At 39.3% G+C, this 15151-nt stretch overlaps 1 protein-coding gene across 1 annotated transcript; it reads left to right on the top strand.

Annotated features, from left to right (window-relative positions):
- Positions 1 to 7625: 7625 nt before the first annotated feature.
- On the top strand, positions 7626 to 9481 carry LOC131429376 (uncharacterized protein K02A2.6-like). The gene is made up of 4 exons (XM_058593454.1): positions 7626 to 7643; positions 7739 to 8088; positions 8166 to 8822; positions 8893 to 9481. The coding sequence occupies exons 1-4, from the start codon at positions 7626 to 7628 to the stop codon at positions 9479 to 9481; spliced, it is 1614 nt and encodes a 537-aa protein (XP_058449437.1).
- Positions 9482 to 15151: the final 5670 nt, after the last annotated feature.

Genomic DNA, 15151 nt, shown 5'->3' with positions numbered 1-15151 from the left:
CATTCCGTTAATGAGTCATTTGCAAGAAATATTTTTGATGTCCAATTAAGCACGTGGCTCGGAATGACGAACCACATGAATCAAGTATGCATGTGAAAACTTCACACAAATCAACTCGTTGCGCGCCAAAAGATTCTTTCAACGATCTAGTATTCCTTCCTTTCTTCGACGGCCAAACACTTATTCAACTCGTTATGCGCCAAACACCTATCGATGATCTAGCAATCATTGGCGACTTTTTTAGTGGAAAATTCCATTGTCCATACAAAATAACTTTATTGGTTTTTCTCACTTTTCCGGCAAGTTTTCCTATTTTTTATGTACGAACCCGGTGGGGGTAAAAACTGATCAAACAAAAAAATAATCTTGTAAATCCGCCCATCCGTTCTTACGTGATGCGATTACAAAGAATGACTTCTGCATTGTTATATATATACTAGCTGACCCGTCGAACTTCGTCTCGCCTGAAATTATTTTTTTTAAATTTGTGTTTTCGAACAGCAGAGTTGCCAAACGTTTATGTTTCTTTCCATTATTTTACTGATTACTTGGCTTACAATAAACGAATTACGACAAATTCATATCCAACACAATAACTTCGTCTCGAAGAAGAAATATCATCAAGAATTATTGTGGATATGTTCAATGCTTTTGTTACGCAAAAACTAAACAAATGCACCGTTTGCCATCTCATCCTTCGAGTCAGTGTATTGAACAGAGATTGTATATCTCTCTCAAACTAAAGATTTGACATGTGGGATGATAGATTTGATTGAATCATATCTGACTGGTCGTAGTATGACCGTGAAAATTGGCGGCTGCGTTACTCCATCATTCATCGTGAGCTCTGGCATTCCTCAGGGAAGCCATCTAGGACTATTCATATTTCTGCTATATCTAAATGATCTAAATTTCGCATGCAATGCATGAAGCTATCATTCGCCTACGATTTCAAGCTGTTTCATCTCATCAAATATCTGAAAGACTCAAACTTCTTGCAGTCACAGTTGGATGTATTTTTTAACTGGTGCAACGTCAACAGAATGGTTATAAACGCCTTCAAATGTTTCGTTATCTCCTTCTCTCGTAAACGAACCACGATCATGTATGATTACACTATTTCGCAAGCTGTACTAAAACGGGAGACATCAATTAAGGATCTAGGAGTGTTATTGGATTCAAAGCTTAGTCTCAAAGATCACATAGAATATACCCTATCTAAGGCATTAAAGATGCTAGGTTTCATCTTTCGCATCTCAACAAATTTCAATAACATATACTGCCTGAAATCGTTATATTGCGCTCTAGTTCGCGAGTATGCTGTTGTTGTTTGGGCACCATATTATCAAACAGATAAGCTACGCATTGAAACTGTTCAGTGCAAGTTCATTCGTTTTGCTTTGCGTCGCCTGGAGAGATCCATTTAATCTTCCAAGCTACGAAAATCGTTGTAGACATACACTTCGATTTGCTATCTGTCCGCTGTGATACACAAAAAGCTGTTTTCGTCGCGGACCTCATCCAATCTCGAATTGATAGTGCAGATCTCCTACAACAGCTAAGTTTTGACATTCTTCGGCGTAATTTGCGGTTTAATCCCTTTCTCAGAATTCCTCGTACTAGAACTAACTAAGGGTTCATTGAACCGTTTTCTAGTATATGTCGCGTATTCAATACTTGCTCTGGATTCAATTTCGATTTATCTCGTAACGCCATTAAAACCCGTTTTCTCCAAATCTTTTCCCGCTAGTTTTATTAGGATAATTAGTCAATATGAATAGTTGTTAGTTAGCTTTGTAGTTTAAATAAGGGTAATTAAAGATTTCGTTATGTATCATTTGGTCAAATGTTATTTGTTGATACAAAAGATGAGAATGTTTTATGCCTGCTGGAGAAGGAGAACCAAAATCTCAGCTCCAACAGGCTTTTCCCTTGCTCCTAAATAAACAAACAAATAAATTAACAGATGGATGAAAAAGAGATGACCAAGATAAATACTTTAAATTGACCCCACAAATTTCCAAAAGCAGCCCTCGGGGATTGTTGTTTATCATTGAATATTAAGACTTATTTGTACTGAATAGTACTAGTATTTGTACTTAATAGCAAATCCTTAGGGATTATCGAAAGTAATAAACTAATTTTGAACGGTTGTCCATAACCTACTTCACCGCTACTGATATTACTTAGTCGTGTTTGATGAATGTTCGTAGCAGGATAATGACAGGATCAATTTTCGATTAACGAATTAGCGATAAAATGAAAAATACTTGGACATTCGAAAGTTCATATTACCCTTTTATAAAATATTGTGTCCATTAACTTTGACATGACATCAAAAGGCTTCTCATTCGTCGAGCCACCACGTCGTTTTGCTTAGTATTCAGTCCTGAGAATCAATATTCTGTTCTAGCGGAGTGAACATGAGGAGTGATTATTCTTATCGTTAAAGCCAATGTATAAAACAGCAGATCTCACAACTAATGGTTCTTACATGCCACGATTTCTCCTTCAGATATGATATTCACGATTCGCATATGGTAATTCGTCAAGTAAACCAAAGTTCGGAAAATTAAATGATTTGGCTTAAGCAGCTTACAAATGTCATGATAAAAAAATATTTTCATCTGAACTCATTATTTCAACAGCAGAATCTATCATTGATACGTAAAAAAATCGTTACATAATTTGATTTGTTCAACTCACGGCCACGATGGCCAACATAATTCATCTAACTACATCTACTGTTAAATGACATTAGAACTTGTGCTTCTGTTTACGTTATAGCTAAAACAGTCATTTGGCAAGTAATGATTTTGATACCCTATTAAGCACGTGTTTCCAAATGACGAATCAATCATGCATGTAAAATCTCCACCCAAATCTACTCGTTGCGCGCCAAACGATTTTCCAAAGATCTAGTATTCTTTTCTTCAACGGCGAAATACTGAGCATCTCATTGAGCGCCAAACATCAATTGTAGATCTAGCAATCATTGGCGACTTTTGCAGTGGAAAATTCCATTGTCCATACAAAATAACTTTATTGGTTTTTCCCACTTTTCCGGTAAGTTTTCCTAATTTTTTTGATGTACGAACCCGGTGGGGGTAAAAACTGATCAAACAAAAGAAAAAAGCATCTCAATCCGTCCATCCGTTCTTACGTGATGCGATTACAAAGAATGATCTCTGCATTTTTATATATATAGATAGATAGATAGATAGATAGATAGATAACAGAGATCAATCATTTATTTATTTATTTATTTATTTATTTATTTATTTATTTATTTATTTATTTATTTGTTTATTTATTTATTTAATCAACAAACAAATTTAAGCCCTAATGACTGTTTCTAAGAATATTAAAAAAAATTCTCTTATTCGGCTGCGGGAAAAATGAAAATCGAGGCCCGTAGAAACACCGTTGAAGGTTCGTTGCAATCCAATGACGGCACCGTTTTTTTAAATAACTATTTATTGGAATATGAGTTAAAATTAAATTATTAGGATTTAAATTGGGTGTTCAGTCACAAGTGGTGACTTTTCAGCCCTATTATATATATATATATATATATATATATATATATATATATATATATATATATATATATATATATATATATATATATATATATATATGATTTGGTTGATACCATGAGGACATCATTTGCTTCCGCAATTCTGAGATTTTTGTGTAGGGAAAATTCTAAACCTACTTGTATTGTGTAATGGAGAAAAGGAACTTATATACTAACTTACTCACTAATACAGAGAGCGAATCGATTCAATTGAATATTGCATCGATTTTTTTCGGAATTTGCTTATAATTCTATGTGACATTACATCTAATGGTTCTATATTTGTGAGTCTGTGTAACTCATTTGTACTAAACCAGGGAGGACGCTTCAAAATCATTTTCAGAATTTTATTCTGAATCCTTTGAAGCGTTTTCATCCTGGTGGAACAACAACTTGACCAAATTGGTACTGCATAAAGCATGGCTGGTCTGAAAATTTGTTTATAAATTAACAATTTGTTTTTTAGACAGAGCTTAGAATTTCTGTTTATAAGAGGATATAAACATTTAATATATTTATTACACTTTACCTGGATTCTTTCAATGTGATCCTTGAAAGTGAGTTTTTTGTCATACGTTAAACCTTTCAGTATTTAGCTTGATCAGACCATGTCAATTCCAAGCCATTCAATTTGAGAATGTGATTATTGTTTGCTTTAAAAAAAGAAGCTCTTGGCTTATGAGGAAAGATAATTAATTGCGTTTCGGTTTAATTTTCCATTTTGACAGATAATCACCGAAAATATTTAAACTTCTTTGTAGGCGACTGCAGATCACTCTTATATTTCTACCTGTGAATAGATTATGAAGATCAGAAGGTAGATGAGGTAGATTTGGAAGATCAGAAGTGAAAATATTATACAAGATTGGAGCTACGCTCGAACCCTGCGGAACACCGGCTCGTACGGGTAGCAATTCAGATTTACAATTCTGATAGCTAACCTGAAGAGTGCGATCAATTAAATAATTTTGAATCATTTTGATCAAATAAATAGGAAACTGGAAATCAGACATTTTTGCTATTAAACCTTTGTGCCAAACACTGTCGAATGCTTTTTCTATGTCTAGAAGAGCAACTCCTGAAGATTTATTTGCTTTTATCATGTTCGTGACTCTGACAAGTTGATGAGTAGTTGAATGTTCATGACGTAATCCAAACTGCTCTGGTAGAAAAATTGAATTCTCATTTATATGAGACATCATTCTCAACAAGATAATTTTTTCAAAAAGTTTACTGATAGAAGAAAGTAAGCTAATTGGTCGATAACTTGATGTTTCTGCTGGGTTTTTATCAGGTTTGAGGATAGGAATTACTTTAGCGTTTTTCCATCTTTTTGGGAAGTAAGCTAATGAAAAACACTTGTTGAAAATTTTAACCAGAAGTCTCAAGGCAACATCGGGAAGATTTTTAATAAGAATATTAAAAATTCCATCATTACCATTATTAGGAGCCTTCATGTTTTTGAGTTTCCTAATAATTGATTTAATTTCATCAAAATTCGTCTCAATAAAGTCATCTTGTGATAACACTTGGGTTGAAATATGATCATATTTCAGTGAGACTTCATTTTCAATAGGACTCACAACGTTCAAACGTTAAAATTGTGGACACTCTCGAACTGCTGAGCAAGTTTTTGAGCTTTTTCGCCATTTGTAAGAAGTATTTGATTTCCTTCCTTGAGAGCAGGAATTGGTTTCTGAGGTTTCTTAAGAACCTTAGAAAGTTTCCAGAAAGGTTTAGAATAAGGTTTAATTTGTTCAACTTCTTTAGCAATATTTTCATTTCGCAAACGAGTAAATCTATGTTTAATATTTTTTGTAAATCCTTCACTATGTTTTTCATAGCAGGATCACGAGAACGTTGATATTGTCGTCGACGAACATTTTTTTACATTTGTTCCAGGGCAATTTGCGAAGAGCGAAACGAACGAAACGTCGTGGGATTGACTCAATTCTGAGAACACCGTTAACATAGTGAGGGTTTCATATCACCGAGCAGTATTCGAGTGTTGAGCGAACAAGTGAGCAGTAGAGCGACTTCAAACAGTATATATCTGTGAAGCGCTTAGCAGTTCTCATAACAAATCCCAAGCAACGAGAAGCCTTCGTAACTATGTAACCAATATGCTGCTTGTAATTCAGTGACTCTTTTAATCGTTGCATCATGGAGGCAATAATCAAACTGCAAAGGGTTTTTTTTACGAGTGAATGTGATAACAGAGCATTTACTAATGTTTAAAGTCATTCGGTTGATCTCGCACCACCTTGAAAAAATGGTCAGTTGACGCTGAAAGTATGAAGCATCTCTTGATTATTTGGTATAACTTTAAGTCATCAGCAAAAGATAGTCGTGGGCCTTCCAGCGAATAATTTACATCGTTGAAATAAAGGAGGAAAATCAGTGGACCGAGATGGCTTCCTTGAGGTATTCCGGAAAAAGCAAAGAATTCCTGCCATAGACTGTCATTGATTTTATCCGCCAGCCGTCGATTGCAGAGATACGATTGCATCCATCGAAGAATACTGGAACCGAAACCCAACCTATCCAGTTTGGCGATCGTGATAGCGTGATTGATTTTATCAAACGCTGCGGAGAGATCCGTGTGAATAGCATCCGTTTGGAAGCCATTAGACATAGCATCCATTACGTACGTCGTAAAAGATAAGAGATTAGTAGCAGTGGAGCGTTTCGGCATGAATCCGTGTTGAGTTTCCGCGATGTATTGTTCACAGTGGTCGAAAATTGGCTGAAGGACTACTAATTCGAACAATTTAGATATGGTGCTTAGGGCAGTAATTCCACGATAATTGTCAATGTTCTTTTTGTCTCCTTTTTTGTGAACTGGAAACATGTAGGAAGATTTCCACATAACGGGAAAGACTCCGGTCGTGAGTGATAGTTGAAACAGTTGGCATAAGGGAGTTACTATTGCACTTGAACATCTCTTCAAGACAACTGCCGGGATACCGCCGGGTCCAGCAGAGTGTGAAGGTTTAAGTTTTACGATTGCCGTTAGTACAGCGTCGATGTCGATATTGATTAAATTCAAAGACTGGCTCGATATGGGAACATTAAGAGCCGCCTGAGAGATTTGGTACGGGCTTAAGGTCTCTCTAGAAAAAACGCTCGAAATTTTTTTTATAAACATATCGCTTATCTCTTGCGTGCAGGAACCAGTTTGTTGCTCGTAAAACATGGTCGAGGGTAGATCCGATTACTTTCTTAGCTCGTTAACATGTTTCCAAAATGATTTTGGATCGGAATTTGGCCTCCTCTGCACCTTGCACAAATAGTTCAAGTAGCAACGCTTGGCTGTCTTTTTATATACTTTGTTTATTTGCGTGTAGTTTTGTCGAAACACTAAGCCGCCATTCTTCGAGAATTTTTTCAATGCAGTCCTTTTTGAAATTTCTAAACGTATTAGCTCTGCGGTTTACCACGGAGCCTGATTGGAGGTGTTGGGAGACCCCCGGTCACGATTCACCACATGGGCTCATCAGCTGACAGGTGTCAGCATGACAAATGCCGTCGAGGTCATCGGCGACCGGATGTACCGAGTTTGTCATCGAAGAGAATAAACTACAATATTAGCAGAGCTACACGCGTTTTTGTACCGTCAATTTTAAGTCGTTATTAAATGTACCTTTTATCACTAAACGCGAGTCGATCAATCTGCCGAACCCCCACTATTGCAACAGTGGCGACGACGCTGTAGAAGTTTTGCTGTTTCGGGCGCGTTTTTTGAGAAAAAAACAGCATTTTTGGTCAGTGCGGTAAAGTGCAAGAAAATCAGCGATGGCGGAGAGAAATCCGGGACAACCTCGAGATGTATCGGAGGCGGTGTTGCAGATACTCGCTAATCAACAATCGCTCATGCAGCAGATGTCCCGGCAGCTGGTGGAAACACAAAATGCCGTCCAAGGTTTGTCTCGCAATGAAACTGTGCTGGATTCCCTATCAAGCAACATGGTGGAAAGACAATGGGCACACTTTCGACGCGTGGTTTTCTCGCTATGCCGATCTCTTTGATAGAGATGCCGCCAGAATGGATGACGCCGCCAAAGTAAGCTTCTACTACGAAAACTGAGCCCACTGGATCACGAGCGATACAACAGCTTCATTTTGCCAAGTTTCGCAAGGGATTTTATTTTTGTGCAGACCGTCGAGAAGCTCAAGTTGCTGTTTGGAGCTGCCGTATCCATCTTCCGACGCAGATATCATTGCTTCCAGGCAACCAAAGAAGATAGTGATGATTATCTGGCATACTCGTGCAAGGTTAACAAAGCTTGTGTTGATTTTAGGCTGTCGGAATTGACTGAGGAACAATTCAAGTGCTTCATCTTGGTCAGTGGCCTCAAGTCAAAGGACGACGCAGAAATTCGGATACGCCTGTACGACTTCGACATTCGCTACATTTCCACGGACAGCTTTGGACATGCCGATGTACTGTCACGTCTCATTAACAGCAACATTCGGCCAGAGGAGGAGTTCGTGATTGCAACCATGGAGTTAGGACGAACAGTCAAAAGCGTTGTCAACCAAGCGCTAGATGGCTTACCGCTCTCATTCAAGCAAATCACTACAGAAACTGGAGTCGATGGCACATTGCAGCAAGTTATCCGTCACGTCACAACGGATGGCCTACGAAGAAGACGTGCATTTCGGACTCGCAAATTCAGCAGTTGTACCTGCGCCGTGATGCCCTGTCAGTTGTCGAAGAATGCTTGATGTATGGAGAACGAGTGGTGATTCCGCAAGCTTACCGTAAACGAGTGTTGCAGCAGCTGCACAAGGGGCACCCTGGTGTGGAACGTATGCGATCGATTGCACGCCAGTATGTCTTTTGGCCCAACATCGACGACGACGTTGCCAAAACTGTTGGGAAGTGTAACGATTGTGCCAGCGTAGCGAAGACCGACCGGAAGACTAACCTGGAATCCTGGCCATCTCCGGAAAAGTCATGGCAGCGAGTACATCTGAATTACGCCGGTCCTGTTGGAGGGCAATACTATCTCATCCTGGTGGACGCTTTCTCAAAGTGGCCCGAGGTTATCCAGACGAAGGACATCACCACTGCAGTTACCTTACGCATGCTTCGGGGTATTTTCGCCAGATTTGGATACCCGGAAACACTGGTCACGGATAATGGGACTCAATTTACCAGCGAGCAATTCGAGTCCTTCTGTTGCAGCAATGCCTTCATTCATCTGAGAGCAGCACTGTTTCATCCGCAAAGCAACGGGCTTGCAGAGAGGCTCTGCAGGGGGAGGAACCGCAGATGAAGCTATCGACACGTTCCTGCTGTGCTACAGGTCAACGCCCTGTCGCAACGCTCCTGATGGGAAATTTCCTGCCGAGGTTCTGCTTGGCCGAACAGTTCGCCCATCACTAGAGCTGCTTCGTCCACCTACACCGATAAACATATCCGAAAACACCATCCAAGAAGAACAGTTCAACCGCAAACACGGAACAAAGGAAAGGCGCTATCATCCTCAGGACTCCGTGTGGGCCAAGGTGTTCCGGAACAACAAGTGGTACTGGGAAGCCGGTACTGTGATCGACCGTCTTGGGAAGGTGATGTATAACATCTGGTTACCGGAGAAGAAGTCCTTGATCCGGTCTCACTGTAATCAAATGCGAAGTCGTCATCAACCAGAGCATCAGGGCACGGAAGCAGTGGAGGTCCAGATTCCGCTCAACATTCTCCTAGAAAGCTGCAACCTACCAGGTGCAGTGTCACAGGCGGACGTTGGGGCTGAAGTTTTGTCACCAGAACTACCAAATAAACAGATGCCGACTCAAGGTCAACCCCAGAGCAATCCTCAAGAGCAACAACCGATGCTTCGTAAGTCTTCACGGATTCGAAGACCACCCACGAGGTATGAGCCGTATCAACTCTAAAAAGGGGGAGGTGTTGGGAGACCCCCGGTCACGATTCACCACATGGGCTCATCAGCTGACAGGTGTCAGCATGACAGATGCCGTCGAGGTCATCGGCGACCGAATGTACCGAGTTTGTCATCGAAGAGAATAAACTACAATATTAGCAGAGCTACACGTGTTTTTGTACCGTCAATTTTAAGTCGTTATTAAATGTACCTTTTATCACTAAACGCGAGTCGATCAATCTGCCGAAACCCCACTATTGCAACAAGAGGGCTGGATAATTCGCTTAGGAACGTATTGATCGATTGCATACGTCATAACGTTAGAAAAGGTTTGAGTCGCAAGAGTAACATCGTCGTTGTCACGAATTTCACTCCAGGTCAAGTTAGAAAGAAAAACAATGATACTATTGTAGTCGGATTTTTTGAAATTGTAGCTGACGATGCGAGAATTATATCGGTCGTGCGACGATCCATCTGATTCGAGTACAATGTGGAGCGGAGGGTGGTGTCTAACGGATTTCACCAAAGGAAAGGGTGCTGCGATAATTCTGGGTGCACAATCGGATTGGCTCGAGAAGCAGAGGTCGAGTATTCTGCCATTCTCATTTTGAACGTGATTCATTTGACGTAACAGGTTGAGACTGTATCGGTCAAATTCAAAATACGAGGATATCAAAACACTCGTCTGAACAGGCTAGTCGGTAGTTCTCCAAGCATGAATTCGGTATTATGTGCAAAAAAAAATCGCAAATATCTCAAAAATAAATAATCTACAAGATTTGAATGACAATGACTGGCAATAATTGGCAAGACTGGCAATACTGGAAATGATTGGCAAGACTGGCAAAATTTTATTTTTTTTCTGAAAACTACAATAAAATTTTATTTCTGAATTTTTACAATCAACATAAACATCTTTTTGGAGCTCAAATTTTGTTTCAACCATTTCTAAATGACATTAGCGGCAATCAGTGGAGTTTTGCTAATGTACTTGCTGACCACTGGGGCGCCTCCCCAGTAACCATTATTACCCCAACCGTATGCACCCGCTCCGTAGGTTCCCCACGGCAATCCCCACGAGTTGAGTGCACCAACGTTTGCCTGAACTACGGTTTTCGGTCCGTACAATCCGGACGAAACTGGCCAGCCGGCACTGGCCCAGGATTTGGCATAAATTGACTCAGTATTCCAGTCGTTCCAACCGTTCCAGCCATTCCAGCTGTGGAGGCCATTGTTCCAACCGTTCCAGGGTACAGCGGAAACGGCGGCAATCGTGACGAGCAGGGTAATGATGACCTATAGGAAAAAAAAGAGATCGTTAATTATTTGTGGTTTCAATTTAGGAAGCTATATCGCAGAATACCTTCATTTTCGTTTAGTTGCTTTTGCTGGTGACTTGCGTACTGACTTCTCGTGTGAATTGGGGCTAGCTTTTATAATTGCGTTTACCAGGAAATGGATCACTTTTCGGGCATTAATTATTGATTGGTGATTCCAGTTCGCAATTTGCACCGTATCCGAAAAATTGAATTGGATTTTGGAAAGGATGATTTCGATTATACCGGTGGCTAATATCGAATCGTCTAACAAATCGTGGACTAATACAAATTTGTTCGAAAGCTCCCTGTAAGTATTTTTGAATTTTTTCGGTTTTTTAACGATATCAAACTAACTAGAGATTATAAGAGGAGAAAGAATATGAAATTATAGAGCCATAGTACTCAAGGAAGAGCAAGGATGTGAAGGATAAAGTGCGGAAAAGTGAGACCTGACAAGGGTCATTTAAGTAAGCAGAAGGCTTCTTGTATCTAAACTTTTACCTTCTACCAGAGGAGTCGAACTTAGGCATATTAGCGATACGAGTCATTCGAGTCTCTGATATGTCAGAAAGTAAAGGCAAAGGTCGTTTGCCATTTACTGTCCGAACCGGCAAAAGTAAAGTTACGAGAAGTTCATGACATGAATTTTGTAATATAAAAATTATTTATAAACATACTTTTTTTTTACAAAAACATTTATTTTAGAAGAATCGGTTACGTTTTTATCCGGGTGTTTGAGTACAAATTTTATTGTTCGGATCTTGCAAAAAAGATATGAATTTTAACAATTTTTGTGTTCCCAAATTCGCGTCCGGTTCCTGCATTCAATGTTTTCATCCGGTGTTTGCATTCAAAAATCTTGGGAGCATAGATTAGTTCGGTTCGTTTTCAGAAGATGTCTTCGGATATTTGGAATATTGAATAGTAACAGCTGATGTTGATAGTTTCAAGAGGTTAGACGTCTGTTATTAATATTCAGTCATCTGTCATTCGATACAGTTCATAAAGCTTCCTTCATTTAGAATTGGAACAAACTTTTGCTCATAATTTGGCGCTCCTGGTGGATGGATTTAGAAGTTAACGTAGGATTTTGACATTCCGCAAATCGAATGTACTTTGTAAACAATCAACATGGAAGCCGAAAGAAGGGAAATTGTGCAAAGTTATTTGGAAAATCCATTGTGATCTGCATCTAGGCAAGCTAAACAGCTGAAATTGCCAAGAAATACCGTATGGCGCGTTATCAAACGGTATAAGAAAACATTGACGACGATTCGGAATCCTCAAGCCAATCGTCGGAGTGGAACTGTCGACCGGAAACTACGTGGTAAGATTTTCAAGACGATTAAGAGGAATCCTAATCTGTCGGACCGTGATTTGGCAAGAAAATTCGGTGCTGCCCATGGTACCGTGAGGAGAACTCGACTCCGGGAAGGAATCAAGTCGTATCGAGCTAGCAAACAGCCAAATCGGACCATAAAAAGTACGGGAGTGTAATGTCAGAGACATAACTGGATGTCGTGAATACGAATAAAACTGACACGATTTCTTTACACTTTCGAATTCGAATTGATAGTTGATCGATTGTGTGAAGATATGTGCCTGACTAACTCAAAATCGTCGTTCTTGCACGAAAAAGCCAAGCAAAAATAAAGAGTTTTCCGCGTTGTTTTAAAATTTTCAGAAAACTTAATTTTTGATTTGTTTGTGGTTAACTCACACTTCAAAATATTATCCTAACTTCCTGATCATATTTTTGATGAAATAGTGAAAGAATTATGTTGCTGCCATCAGTACATGTCGAGATATTCACGATTAAGCTCTGCCCATTCTTCCATATGGCTAATTTTAAAAAAAGCGCCCATAGTAAAGTAAGTCGTATTCACGATAAAAAGAACCTATTTGAAGAATCCTGGAATTAGGAACTGGACCTGAGTTCAAGAACTTAGAACAGACTCAGTATTCAGTTGGATTTTAGTTCTAGAACTACAATTTCGAAACTGAAATCAGTTCCGGAATCTTTTTCCAGAATCCAGTTCAGCATACAGGGTCTGAATTCTAAACCCATATTCCGGAACTAAGCTCTGAAAGTTGAAGACGATTTTTCGCCACGACCATCAAATGGGTTGTATAGAGTAAAGCAAAATTTCGCAAAAATCTTTGAGAGTATTATTATGGTTCTAAACAGAACCGAATAGAAGAATTCTAGAATAAGGAACTGGACCTGAGTTCAAGAACTAGTCCAAATGAAAGCACGACCTGAGCGTTTTAGGCTTTATACCACGCAAAAGGTCTGCTTTCATTGACGACTGCTCCACCTGACGACTGAAGTCCAAATGAGAGCATGACCTGAGCGTTTGAGGTTTTAACCACGCAGAAGGTGCACTCTCCGAAGCTGCTGGTCCCACGACGTCTGCTTGCATCCAACGCACAAGAAGAAATGATCGTCCTTGCACGAAAAAGCCAAGCAAAAGTAAAGAGTTTTCCGCTCTGTTTTCAAAGTTTGAGAATTTGAGAAAACTTAATATTTTAGTTAATTGTAGTTATCTCACACTGCTCAAAATATTATCCTAAATTCCTGATCATATTTTTGATGAAATGGTGAAAGAATTATGTTGCTGCCTTTGATACAAGTCGAGATATTCACGATTAAGTTCTGCCCATTCTTCCATATGGCTAATTTTGGAAAGGCACCCCATAGTAAAGTAAGTCGTATTCACGACAAAACAGAATAGTGTGTTCAAAATTTGTGCTCGGAAACTATATGACCAGGTGCTGACCAAGTTCGACGGGTCTCTTCTGATGGACGATGAAACCTATGTCAAGGCTGACTTCGGGCAAATCCCAGGTCAAAAATTTTACTTGGCAACGGCTCGGGGGGATGTTCCAGCCAAATTTAAATTTGTTTTTGCCGACAAATTTGCAAGAAAATTTATGATTTGGCAGGGCACTTGCAGCTGTGGCAAAAAAACGAAAGTTTTCGTTACAAATAAGATAATGACATCGGAACTATACCAAAAAGAGTGTCTCCAAAAACGAATTTTGCCGTTCATTCGATCCCACGACCATACCGTATTGTTTTGGCCAGATTTGGCTCAAGTGGGACATTTTACAACACCCGTCGTACTCCCCTGACAGGGCTCCTTCTGATTACTGGTTGTTCCGACGAATGCAGCACGATGTGACAGGTCTGACGGTTTACTTTTTTCGCAGAAACCAAAAATTGGCTTCTGTCGTATTTTTTATTTTCACGCTGATCCGCCATCTTACAACATCAAATTAGCTTGCAAACCTCTGCACATTCGTACGCCGCGAAGTTAGTCAAGTGAATATTTGCTCAAATTTTCTCTTTTCAATGTAAACCTACAACCAGTGATGCCAACGCTACGGATTTATCCGTAGATCTACGGATTTCTGTCTTTTCTACGGAAGTACGGATAGACCACTCAAAATCTACGGATTTGACATAATATCTTCAAAAAATTATTGTCTATTCATTTTTTATTTTCTCTAGATACCAAAGAAAAATAATTGAATATTGTCACATCGTTATTAGAGATATTTTTTCCTCATGTCTAATTATCAAACATCTATCGTCACCGATTAGTCAGTCTGTTTATATCGCTTTGAATTCCAAACTGTTAATTTTACGTACCTTTTGATTTTATTTTTGTATTTGGTGTTTACTAGTTTTCATTTTAAACATGTTGACGTGTTTAGTGAGTTGTTTTGTCTTTATTGGGAAGGATGTTTTGTCAGTCGAAAGACTTCCGCACGGAAAGTTCGTCTCAATAGATCATATACGAGCATAAGTAGACATGAAGCCAAATCTACGGATTTGACCTCAGGGAAAGTGGCATCACTGCCTACAACCAACACAAAACACCTATGTGCAGCTCTGATTACACATACACCTGGAATTCGTTTCCGGTTGGTGCATGCATCACCCACACCATTACAAGTTAATATTTTTCGGTGTACATATTCCAAACAAGTTCCTCAGTTACATCGTCTTGCTTTCAACATAAGCGTTAGTCACTAACGCTTTACTGCACACGCTTAGCAATTGTTTAACCCCTTGCTATTTTGTCGTATTTTGACAACCGCAACAGCTCTCATAGTTCATGATTTGAGTTGAAAACAATTAGGTAAATAGGGTAAGGACTCCCTATTTCATCTCATTTGTAAGGACGTTACCTGATTCAGTCACCAAAATCACTACGATTTTTTCATATTTCTGCTTAATTCGCCTTGCTCCACATTGGGAATTGATTCACATTCCTTGGAAATTAAAATAATAATTGAAAAATCAGCTAAAAACACTTCTGATATGTTCACTACTGTGCTCCTAATTCCATCTCAAA

The sequence above is a fragment of the Malaya genurostris genome, chromosome 2 (genome assembly GCF_030247185.1).
Source record: "Malaya genurostris strain Urasoe2022 chromosome 2, Malgen_1.1, whole genome shotgun sequence".
Classification (NCBI taxonomy): Eukaryota; Metazoa; Arthropoda; class Insecta; order Diptera; family Culicidae; genus Malaya; species Malaya genurostris.
The sequence above is the reverse complement of the archived record's forward strand: the minus strand, read 5'-3'. Positions and strand labels throughout refer to the sequence as shown.

What these genes read in the sequence shown, in the direction of transcription:
- LOC131429376 (XM_058593454.1), top strand. An exon ending in TTCGTGATTGCAACCATGGA is followed by an intron (nt 8,089 to 8,165) that starts GTTAGGACGAAC and finishes AAATCACTACAG; the next exon opens with AAACTGGAGTCGATGGCACA. An exon ending in TTTCATCCGCAAAGCAACGG is followed by an intron (nt 8,823 to 8,892) that starts GCTTGCAGAGAG and finishes GCTGTGCTACAG; the next exon opens with GTCAACGCCCTGTCGCAACG.